Below are 10,660 nucleotides of genomic sequence, written 5' to 3' on the forward strand. Positions count from 1 at the left end.
AAAGGATAGCAAAGACTAATAAGATATTTTTCATTTCTTTGTTTTATTTCAGGGTTGTTTTTTCCAAGAGATATATCATCCTGGATAAGGAACTATTCATGATTACTGAAATCTGTGTAATATATATATTAACTGTACAGATATTTTCTTTTCATTTTCTCATGTTGAATCAACATTCAAATTACCATGTGAAATACACTTGGAGAATGTGTGAACATTTGATCCATTAAACAATTTGCACTGAGTATGTCAGATTTCTTGTTTTGTAAAACAAACAGGGCTTTGTTTTACATTTTTACATCATTATTGGAATATTGAACATTTCTTGGAAAAATATTATAAGTCTTTATATAATATTTGACCAGTGGAACATACATGACCACTAGTGAAAATGTTCCGTTATGCTTCCTTTCCAATTAAACAAAATGTTTTTCATCACAAGTGATAAACTTTGCGCTATACGAAAGAATAAAAAATTTGCTTACATTTACTAAATTACCCTCAAATGATCAACTTTAAAACTTTTTAGAAGTACTTTGACTAACAGGAAAATGGGATCCCAGATGTTCAATGTGGTCTCAGATATTTTGAAGATGCTGTATCATCAATTTATACAAAACCTCTCAAGTAACCAATAGTTTTAGATCTGATGAACTGTGAAGATGAGATGAGCAGAATGGTGCAGGTCTTAATTCCCATTTTGCCCCGGTTGATTCTTCTTACCCTCCGGCACCGCACCCAGAGTGAAAGGTGCTTTGATGTTCTGTCTGTCTCTCTCCACCTCTTCGTCTTCGTCGTACGGCTCGTCATCTTCCTCATCGCTGTGGTGAGGAGTAGAGTGGAGGGAGGCTGATGGGGAAGGTGCTACCGAGGAGGGTGTGGGGTAGCGGAAACCTTGGGTCTATTGAAACAAAATAACAGTTATTTACTTTCTTTCTTAGCTCACTTTCCAATCGGTTACTTAAATTCCAATATGATGGCAAACAAATTACTTTACAATCTTTTTGGAGTAATCAAAATCCTGAAAATTTGCCTAGAAAGTAGCTCACGGTTATGTATTCCTTCTCAATTTAAATTTTTCTGTAAATTAAATATGAAATCTGCAAAGACTTGAGTATTATCAGGACTTACCAGTGGAAAGTTGAGGTGGTCCATTTTGAATTTAGCAGGGAAGGATCTGCTGAGGGCGAGATGCCTGGCGTGCATGTAGAACTAAGCGGAGACAAAAGACAAGCCATTCTTATTTATTTTACAATGAAAACACGCTGTATGTAGACAGCAATTCAACCGCGTTGCTGTAACTCAACTGGCAGAGTCCGAGGTAACATGTGAAATTATTAAATGTTTATCACAAATAATCTGTGTAAAATGCACGTACTGTTAATGAAATGAAAGACTTCAACATTTAATAAAGTTTTTACTTATAATTAACAAACTACTTGAGCAGGCCTGTATTATTATTACTATTACTAAGCATCTTATATGTATAGTTTCCGGTTTACACATTAGGACTTTAAGAGCCCACTCACTTGTCCAAGATATCTCCAGTCTAGCAGGTCAGACAGTCTCTCTGTACGGTTACGCTGGATTATCCGCTGTCGTCGTGACTGCTGGCAAAAGGAAAACATGAACTGAGTCAGCTGGTTACACGACTCATCCGCAGAACGGAAACGCCGATCCACAATGTAGATCCCTACAGAAGATGACAGCCAGAATGTTTGTGACAAGACTTTAAATATGGATGAGAATATATGGTAAAACACAATACAGGGAATACAAATACAAGTAGTTCTTATAAACGGTAAATCACTCGCTAACCGTATGCAGACGGGTCAGAGATGTGTTCTTCCATGAAACAGCCAAATCCAGACAGATTGGTTGTGACACTGGGAATTCCCAAAACAGTACATTCACCTGAACACATTAAAGATTATGATCAAGCGAAATATAATGCATGGTTATGTAAGAATATGCAAAATATGAAAATGCATAGTGGAGATTTTTGAAAGGGGTTTGCTTTAAATCTTATATGTCAACAGGTATCTTTAAAGGGTTTGGATTAAAGCATCTTCATAAAGCGATTACTTAAAAGTTAAATTTCTGTTTGTGTGGGAGCATTTTGTGTACAACCTGGTGTGTATCCCCACGGTTCATAATAAGAAGGAAACACTCCGAGATGACAGCCACGCACAAACTCCTCGTAGTCCATGGGGAGCAGGGGACTAGTGGAGGATAGAAACTCTGGATGGAACACAATCTGACAACAACAATTATCCTTAACATGGGGTTCTACGTGAGGGTTTTTATTCAAGCGATTCCAAGAAACCTCATACCTTCACTCTGTCATTGCGTCCATTGAAGAGGCCAATTCGCCGGATGTTGCTCAGGATGGGGTCCGTTGAGTCATCAAGCATGTTGTGAGTTGTTACCGGTGGGAATGAGTGTCTCTAGGGTGAACCAGAATTGAGAATAGTCAGAATTCAAGAATTTGTTCGCATTCAGTTTTTAGGTTTGGCTCCATTATACAGCTCCATTATTCTGCCAACATGGTTTATAAAAGAGTTAAAAATAACAACAGTGTGTAATAGTTTAAATTGTTTATTAAAATAAAAAATTTTCTCATTTGGTTTCTTATTTGGAAAAGTTTTTTTAAATATATAAAATTAAAACATTGTGATGTTTTTTTAACCAAGTTCATTTTAAATTCAACCACAAAGAAACAAATGTGTGTATATAGTTTTTAGGATTTTTCAAAATGGAGATATAAAACAGATTAACTACTAAAAAAAAAAGAGTGATCTTAAGTCTTAAAATGACAAGGGCCACAAAGTTCAGTCATGAGTTTTCACTTCTCTGCTCTTATAACTTTTTTACATTATGTGGGCACCATAATATTGTGCAAAAACTAACTCAACTTCATGTGGCTTTAAAGTTCCTACTCGGTTCCTATACATTATTCTTCCTATTAAGTTCAAAAGACAGAAGCACTTATAAAAAGAAAAAGGGCTTTAACCCTGGAGAAAAATTAGTCTCATTTTTTACTCTCATTCCCTCTTTATAAAAAAATACCTATGCGAATGGATCAATAGCTCCTTCTGTAGCTCCCGAAATATTGATGCACAGATAAATCTAACTGCAGTGGCTGTATATTGACTGGATGTCCATAACATTGCCATTACGAAGCTGTTGAATAAATCTCAGTAACACATTCAATCGATCGACCACGAACAGTCAGTAAACAGGGTTAAATACGTCACTGAGCACTTCAACATAAGCCAGTGGCCCAGGAGAATGATACAGAGGATTCAACCTCAGATTTAGAGACCTCTGTTAAGTCAATATTCACTATAACCTAAAGCTGACCTTTGATTAGAACCTATTCATAAAAAAACAGACGTAGGGGAGAATGAATGAAGTCCACTGAATGCATTTATTCATTAGTTCTGAGATGTCCATCTTTGGACACACCTTCTATTTTGTCCTGATGATGTTTTAAAAGAGAGTGAAAATTAATTTAAAGGGAAAGGTCACCTACATTTTTTTTAATTACTCACATCCTGTGTGAGTCTTTCTTTAGCAAAACTAAACGGGTGAGCTTCTTGTAACGTATGATATAATATCTGTTATATAATATAATCTGACCTGTGTTGCATAGATAGCTCTCTTCATTATGGTGAAGTCATCCCGGTCCAGAATTTTGTTCATGTCTGGGATCTCACCCCTGTGAACGTAGAACTTCATTAGAGTAGACTAACACATTTGCACACAGATTTTGCCCTCGCCCTTCTTAAGGATGACGCAAGAAATGACCCAATTACATCATGACATATGAATACCCAACACTGACAACCTCTGTAGGAAGTGTGGTGGATTCTCATCATCATCTTGTCAACACTAAGAAAACCTAACACTTCAAGCACACAAAGGTTACACAGCCATGTTCAATTAAAACATCAGATGTTCATCATTTCCGATCTTTATCACATACGGACAACAGATACGGTCACATCAATTCTAAGTGATGCAAATCTGAATGATAAAGAAATGCCAACCTTAACAAGCCCTCGTAAAGCCTTTTGCCAAACTTCTCCTTTACAGACTGGGCTGTGTCCCTGTGATGAAAAGGAAAGACACCCCGATAAATCTGACACACTAGATCTGAAAAACAAGTGTTAAAGTTTCAATTCAACGTACCACAGCTGCTTGCGTATAGCCTGTCCCTTTAGAGACTCCACGTTGAAGTTGTTGGTCTTTGCAGGCATGATGAAAAACACGACTACGGTGACATCATTTTTGTGCACCTGCGAGACAAACAAATACAAACACACAATCAGACAAGACCATCTTTTTTGAAGAAAATGTGATCAGGAATTTTCTTAACAAATCTGTCCGCCAGAATCCTGTGGATGGTTGCCATTTTTGTGTGTTTGTGTTGCTTTGTGTTCCCTTACACATAGAAAACATATTTTCCTAAATATTATGTAATTTAATTAAATAGTTTAATACAAAGTTGAAAATATATCAAATAATACATTGCTAATATATGACAAAATTACAATATTTTGAATAGTACATGAATTATAAGGAATTTATCTTTTTGTGTATTGAAAAAAAGCACTTCGTTCCAATATGAAAATATATTATTTCATTAATAGCATTGTATTTTCCAATATATATATTTTTGTTTCATAAGAATTAGCTTTGAGTAGTTGCTTTATATATTTTTCAATATATTTTTCAATAAAGAACATAAATTAAATCTTTATGGTATTAGATTAACCCTCTAGTATGAGAATTACTAACATTATTACTATTAATTGATACATTTTTTAGAATATATATGTTATTTTTATGTTGTTACCACTGCTGTGTATTTCTAAAAAAACACAAGTTAAATATTTATACCCTTAGCAGATAGTTTAATCTAGAAAGAGATTCGAGGAACAGGTCTGCTCCCTTATTAGAAAACTCATATCGACCGGCGATGAAGAAGAAGAGGGTCTTTTCCAGGTTGAAGTCCAGATGTCTGCAAATGAGAAAAGATTTATTAAACTAAGCAACAATAAACGAGAAGGATAAAGAATTTTGGATACGTATTGATAGGAATGAGCTCCAACCCATAGAAGTGGCCTCTTACAAACTCCTGGATCTTGGCTTTGTTTGTCGAGTGCAGGTTTTGGAACTCATGCATGGCTGAAAACTTCTTAACATTAAGGCCATTTGGGGTGACGACATCTGCAAGAAGTATTTAATACCATAAATGCAGAACAATTATTAAAGACAAAACTCTGCATTGTGATTGGCTGATCAGGTGCATTATTAAAAAGTTTGTTGGGAGTGTTCATACTGTTATTGTTTTACCTCACATATATTTCTTAAATTTGAAAACAAGAACCTGGTTGTCTACGGAGCATGTGATTGGCCTCCACAGCTGTGATCTGAGACACAGTGGTGAAGACATGTGCGCAGTGCACCGCAGCCCTCTCCAAACAGTACCGATGGTAGATTTGTCTATTTCCTGCCTCTTGGTCTATGTTGAACTGCATCGCACAAAAAAAGAAAAAACGATGATAAGAATGACCAGAATGAAATGATACAGGACTGGTGAATGTTCACATCAAAAAGCATGCCATCGAACAGACAGAAAACAGACGATTCCAAGTCATATTTAACAAATATTTCACCAAATAAACATTTTTGTCTCATCGGTGGAGGTAGGAAGTCTCCCTGGGGCAAACGCGCAATCATATCTACCGCACAATTATGAGATGCTGTCAATTATCTTTCAGTCAAAGTCTGCGACCTTCAGGCATGATGACCTTTATGCTTCCTACACAAGACCCAATTATCACCACACACACTCTCACACTCTCTCTCGGCTCAAGTTATAATAAAGCATTGACCCCGACCCAGCTGATCGTTCTTGGACTCGATCTAAATATCACGATAACATGTGGTCATTTGTTTTTTAAATAACAATTGCGGTCTAATGTTTCACCTTGTCCAGGTTGTTGTAAAAGTCTGCATTGCCTGCACACAGGTAACGCCCCAGCAGGGTGGCATGTGTGGTAAAAATGGTTGCCATGGGAATTTTACGAGAGCGGCTCAGTACGAGCCCCGTCCCGGCTTGCCACTCGTGGAAATGAGCAATTACGTTAGGCTTGTCCTGAAGTTGGTCGGTTAGCTGATGATAGAAAAAGGGGTTATCAAAACAAATGTTTACAAGATAGATCAAACAAAAAAAGGTAATGTCGAGCTAATGCAAAACTACACACCTCTTTGAAGAACCAGGCCACAAGAGAACCGAATATGAGAGAGTCATTGGCCTCCCTGTCGTGATAGGGCAGCCCGATGCTAGATGCGCTCCACAGATCTCCCTTCCAGCGGTCCAGGTTCCATGCAGCTGCCCCAATATCAAACAGAATAACATATGGGCTACCCTCAATCAACCAGCGGCCAAAATGCACCTGCATATAGAGACCGGGAAAACACAATATTGACATTAAAACAGACAAATATACCAAAAGGACCTCTGCTTTTGTAATATTGGATGTGTACTATAAGAATGAACATGCTGTTTTAACTATATAGTTTGCATGCGTATATATCTTTACTTAATACTTTTTAACTAGTCGATTTCTATCGTAGCTTTGGTGCTAATCTGGTTTACTGAGGTCAGGTCGCATTTACATTCATTTAATTTCAATGTGCTGTTGATAATGCTGCACATGAAAATGTTAAATTTCTATTCAAAATTATATTATATCGTACATATTGTATTATTTTTTTGACTTTTTATTGTTTTTGAGAACAGAAAAATATTTAAAGAATATTTAAAATATATATTGAAGAAATTACATTATAATTTTGTGCAAAATTGTTGAAGTGATGTAGCTTTGTCTCAGAGATGAACAAACACTTTACCACAGACTAAATCTCCAGTTCAGTATGTCTTTAGGATAGAATTTCATATTTTTACAATATTTATTAAAAAAATGATTAGTTATACAAACGATTAATATGGATAAGCTAGGTAGCAGTCACCATGTCATTGCATCACAGTTTAGTTGAATGTTTTGACGTTCCCATTGTTGTCTTTTGATAGATTGTTTTTCCTCATTTGTATATTATAATGAGTAAACAGTCTGTTAAACAAATAATTGTGAATAAAATACAAATGTCTCTCCGATTTACATACTAAGATTCTATGTTAAAACTACAAAAACACTATGTAAAAAAATGGAAATTACAAACAATCCTATAGAGACCCCGATGGAGCTGTTACACATTTTATTTGCTTTGTCTCTAAAGCAACACTCTTGCGACATCTGCTGGTCAAAAAAATCCAAGACATAAACGCAACACAACCATTACATTTTAAATCAAAAAGTGAACTAAAGTAAACAACCAAAGCTAATATAAGGGTGCTTAATATCAGTTTAAAGTATTGGGCTGGACAGAAGTATACCAGGTGAAACCCTCAATGAAGACCCTCTGATGATCAATAATTGTAATGTTGGATACCTGGCAGCCATTGTTAATCAATGCGTCCATGGCCACTTTTATGGCTTGGTTTGGAGGTTCACATCGCTCCACCTGCGTCTTGAAATTGTGCTCGTAGTAAGGACCCATCATGAAGTAATTCTCACCCCATTCATCCACTGTAATCTTAGCTTTAGTCTGGATAACAGTGTATATACCACCAACTGGGGATAAAAATAAAGGAGAAAAGAGAGAGATTTTGTAAAGAGAGTGTGACAGAGAAGATGTGGATTTAGTTGTTGTGCAAAAAAAAAACTTGTGGTGTGCTAGAACTTTCCATGCACTTACATTCTCAAAAATCTGATTATTGATTTGAAGCTTAATGTTTAACCTACAGTTTCACAGATACAAGACTGCGTGAATGTAACATACATGTGACATACAACATACATATGACGTCTCAACCACGTTGCACAATGGTCAAAATCCCATATGAATAGACTGTCTTAGATCAGCATTAATTACATTAAGGATACAGTCTGGTTTATGCTGGGTTGGTGCTTGTCTAGGTGTTGGTCATAAGGGCCTGATATGGGAAACAGTTTATTCACCAAAAGGGGCCACACTGAGGTTATGAAGCTACATTTCGGCATTGGGAAATCACAAAAATACTATTTATCAATTGTATAAGTCTATAAAACTATCATTCGGAAGCCCAAGCATTGCATACTATCAGTGTGTACACAACTGCAAACAAATGCTTACCTTTATTAGTTACTTCCCATGCAATCTCAAAGAGTAAGAGATCCTCCACAGGCAGACTATCCTCCTCCCAGAGTGGAAGTCCGGTAAATGATGTTATTGATAAAGATCTGGAAAGACGCATTTCTACAGCTCCTAAATATTTGGGTAATGCAAGGCTCAAGGAGTGCGTGGAACCGATTTAAAGGGATTTACGCAGAAGATCTTAAACTAATGGTTGAATCTAATGGTGCGTCTGGAGGCACTGAAATCACAGTGGCAAAATGTGAACTGTTGAGCTCCACTTTCACTATAACCTTTAGCGAGGTCTAAAAAAATCTGCATGCGCACAGTGTCAGCGCGCGTCTGAAGTCCAACGACATCAAGGTGAAAGATTTGGCCAGTGCGCGCTCCTGCCCTGTGACCGGGAAGGCACGTGCGCGCAAACTCAAATTGACATATTACTGCTTTGTACATATCTTAAAAAATAAACACTGTCTGTCATGTCATATATTTTAGGGGGTTAGTATTTCAGTTATCATTTATGGTTCCTATAACAAGGGTGCAGGTCATCTATTAGGAGGGAGAGAGAGAAAAAGTCAACCGATAATTTATGACGCAATACAACGCGTATTTGACGTTTTACTTCTGAAGAACAACATTTGTTATTTGTTTTAGGAGGAAAATGTACTTGTTTACAGCTAAATGTGATGTTGGATTATTAGCCACACATATAGAATTAAAACAATAAACCAACGTTTGTGTTAATAAATACAAACAAATAAATAGAAGACATAATATAATCAAACGTTTTATAATATATTGCAAAGACAAGTGAAATGTTGAATAATCATTGTGTATATATAGGACTTTGTAAATGTCTTTCCAAACACTTGCTTTTAAACTAAAACCAAAAACATTTTCCATCCACAAAAGTCACGTTGGATACAACATAAAGATTTTTTCCTGTTTTATTCAAATCTGCTGGCACTTTGTAAGATCTTTAATGCTTTAAAAAAAAGTCCTTATTATGATATCAGACTAACACGACTCTACCAGACGGGAGTCGAATGTTTTCTGTTTTATCAAACAAGCACTCGCATTTTCGGATATAGAAAATTGCTATGATTGCGCACCATTACAATGCTTTCATTCACGTTTTCCAACAACAAACAACTTATTTTACTTTTAGATCATATCTTTCTCTGGTAGTGAATGACTAAAATCCCAAAGCAAAAGTGTGACGCGCATTTAAAGGATGTGTAGCCGCGGAACTTCAGCAGTAAAACATGTCAGCCCAATTTGCATCTCAATGGACAACATTGGATCAATTTCCAGGATTTCCAAGAAAAGAACATCTAACGTTTGAACAGTTGACAAAATATTCTGGATGGATGGACGTCCTGTTTGCACGGGATGTGTCACGCATGTAAAACAAGGTCAGGGGATGTCACCATCCCAGCTTTATATTGAAAGAGGACGGAGAGGATGGGTTTATTCACTGAACGCGCGCGGCTGTGCTTCATCTTCCAGCAATATGAGAATCAAGGCTCTGGTTATTTTCTTTACTGCAATGATCTGTCAGTCTACAGCTTTGAGAGAACCATTTACTGTCATGGATGCACCCGAGCACACAGGCACTCCAGGTAAAGGTGATCAATATTTTAAAACAATTTATTTTACAAATATTACAATATAAACTTAAATATATGACTAAAATGAAAATGCATGATGATAAAGGCAAAGCAAAGCTGTGAAGAATAAAGAATGCTTTCTTACATTGCAGATTTCAAGCCAGAAAAACTTCACCCTTTTCTCTTAATGGACCGGAGGGAATCCGAAGAGCCCAACGTTTCAGACGACTCGGGTCTTTGCTTGTTCATCCATGAAAAAGACGAATCGAGTCACATTTCTTGCAAACATCGCTTGACACGTAGTAAATTCAACTACAACCCGTTTGGACTGCGCTTTGGAAAGCGAAATGACGCGACAGCAAGGGACACGGACAAACCCAAACACCTGCTGCCAATTATGCTTTACCTGAAACAATTAGAGACTTCGTGAAAAATTCTCTCTTTGTCACATTCAAGGATGCTTGGTTCAAAACTGTTGGTAACTATTTCAGCCTGTTATTCTGCCTTTCATTTCTCACATATGGAATTTATGGCGGAGGTGTTTGCCATTAAATATTGTACATGTGGCATAAACGTTTTACAATGTTAAAGGTATTGGATTCGTGATTGTTAAAAATCTAGAGGAGCATCCTGCTCTGTTATTTACCTGAAATAAAGGTCTTCATATGAAAGTTTTCCTGTAACTCCGTGGTAAGAGCATTGCGTTAACGACGCAAGGTTGTGGGTTCGATCCCAGGGGATTGCAAATACTCATGTGAAATGTATAGGATAAAGCAATGTAAGTGCGTCTGCCAAATGCCTAA

General features: G+C 36.7%; 2 protein-coding genes across 3 annotated transcripts; one reads left to right on the forward strand and one right to left on the reverse strand.

Annotated features, from left to right (window-relative positions):
* Positions 1–24: 24 nt before the first annotated feature.
* Positions 25–8,592, reverse strand: gys2 (glycogen synthase 2). The gene is made up of 16 exons (XM_056749080.1): positions 8,248–8,592; positions 7,525–7,706; positions 6,276–6,467; positions 5,999–6,184; positions 5,396–5,540; positions 5,118–5,235; positions 4,906–5,026; positions 4,195–4,301; positions 4,053–4,112; positions 3,643–3,721; positions 2,334–2,447; positions 2,131–2,257; positions 1,819–1,914; positions 1,530–1,693; positions 1,132–1,212; positions 25–901 (listed from the first exon to the last, which is right to left on the reverse strand). Exons 1-16 carry the CDS (start codon positions 8,366–8,368, stop codon positions 689–691), a joined length of 2,106 nt encoding a protein of 701 aa, XP_056605058.1. The 5' UTR covers positions 8,369–8,592; the 3' UTR covers positions 25–688.
* Positions 8,593–9,612: 1,020 nt separating this feature from the next.
* Positions 9,613–10,618, forward strand: kiss2 (kisspeptin 2). Of its 2 annotated transcripts, none has more exons than XM_056748704.1 (2): positions 9,613–9,875; positions 10,010–10,618. In XM_056748704.1, exons 1-2 carry the CDS (start codon positions 9,614–9,616, stop codon positions 10,285–10,287), a joined length of 540 nt encoding a protein of 179 aa, XP_056604682.1. In that variant the 5' UTR covers position 9,613; the 3' UTR covers positions 10,288–10,618. The 2 variants fall into 2 exon arrangements, with proteins under 2 accessions (XP_056604682.1, XP_056604684.1); XM_056748706.1 differs by having other exon boundaries at positions 9,633–9,869.
* Positions 10,619–10,660: the final 42 nt, after the last annotated feature.

This window comes from Triplophysa dalaica, chromosome 5, assembly GCF_015846415.1.
Source record: "Triplophysa dalaica isolate WHDGS20190420 chromosome 5, ASM1584641v1, whole genome shotgun sequence".
In the NCBI taxonomy this organism is placed as follows: Eukaryota; Metazoa; Chordata; class Actinopteri; order Cypriniformes; family Nemacheilidae; genus Triplophysa; species Triplophysa dalaica.

Coding starts and splice junctions, on each gene's coding strand:
- gys2 (XM_056749080.1), bottom strand. CDS start 8,368: ATGCGTCTTTCCAGATCTTTATCAATAACATCATTTACCGGACTTCCA. Junction 6,468..7,524: donor TGATTAACAATGGCTGCCAG/GTATCCAACATT, acceptor CTCTATATGCAG/GTGCATTTTGGCCGCTGGTT. Junction 1,213..1,529: donor ACTGGAGATATCTTGGACAA/GTGAGTGGGCTC, acceptor GTCTCCGCTTAG/TTCTACATGCACGCCAGGCA.
- kiss2 (XM_056748704.1), top strand. CDS start 9,614: ATGGATGGACGTCCTGTTTGCACGGGATGTGTCACGCATGTAAAACAA. Junction 9,876..10,009: donor CACAGGCACTCCAGGTAAAG/GTGATCAATATT, acceptor CTTACATTGCAG/ATTTCAAGCCAGAAAAACTT.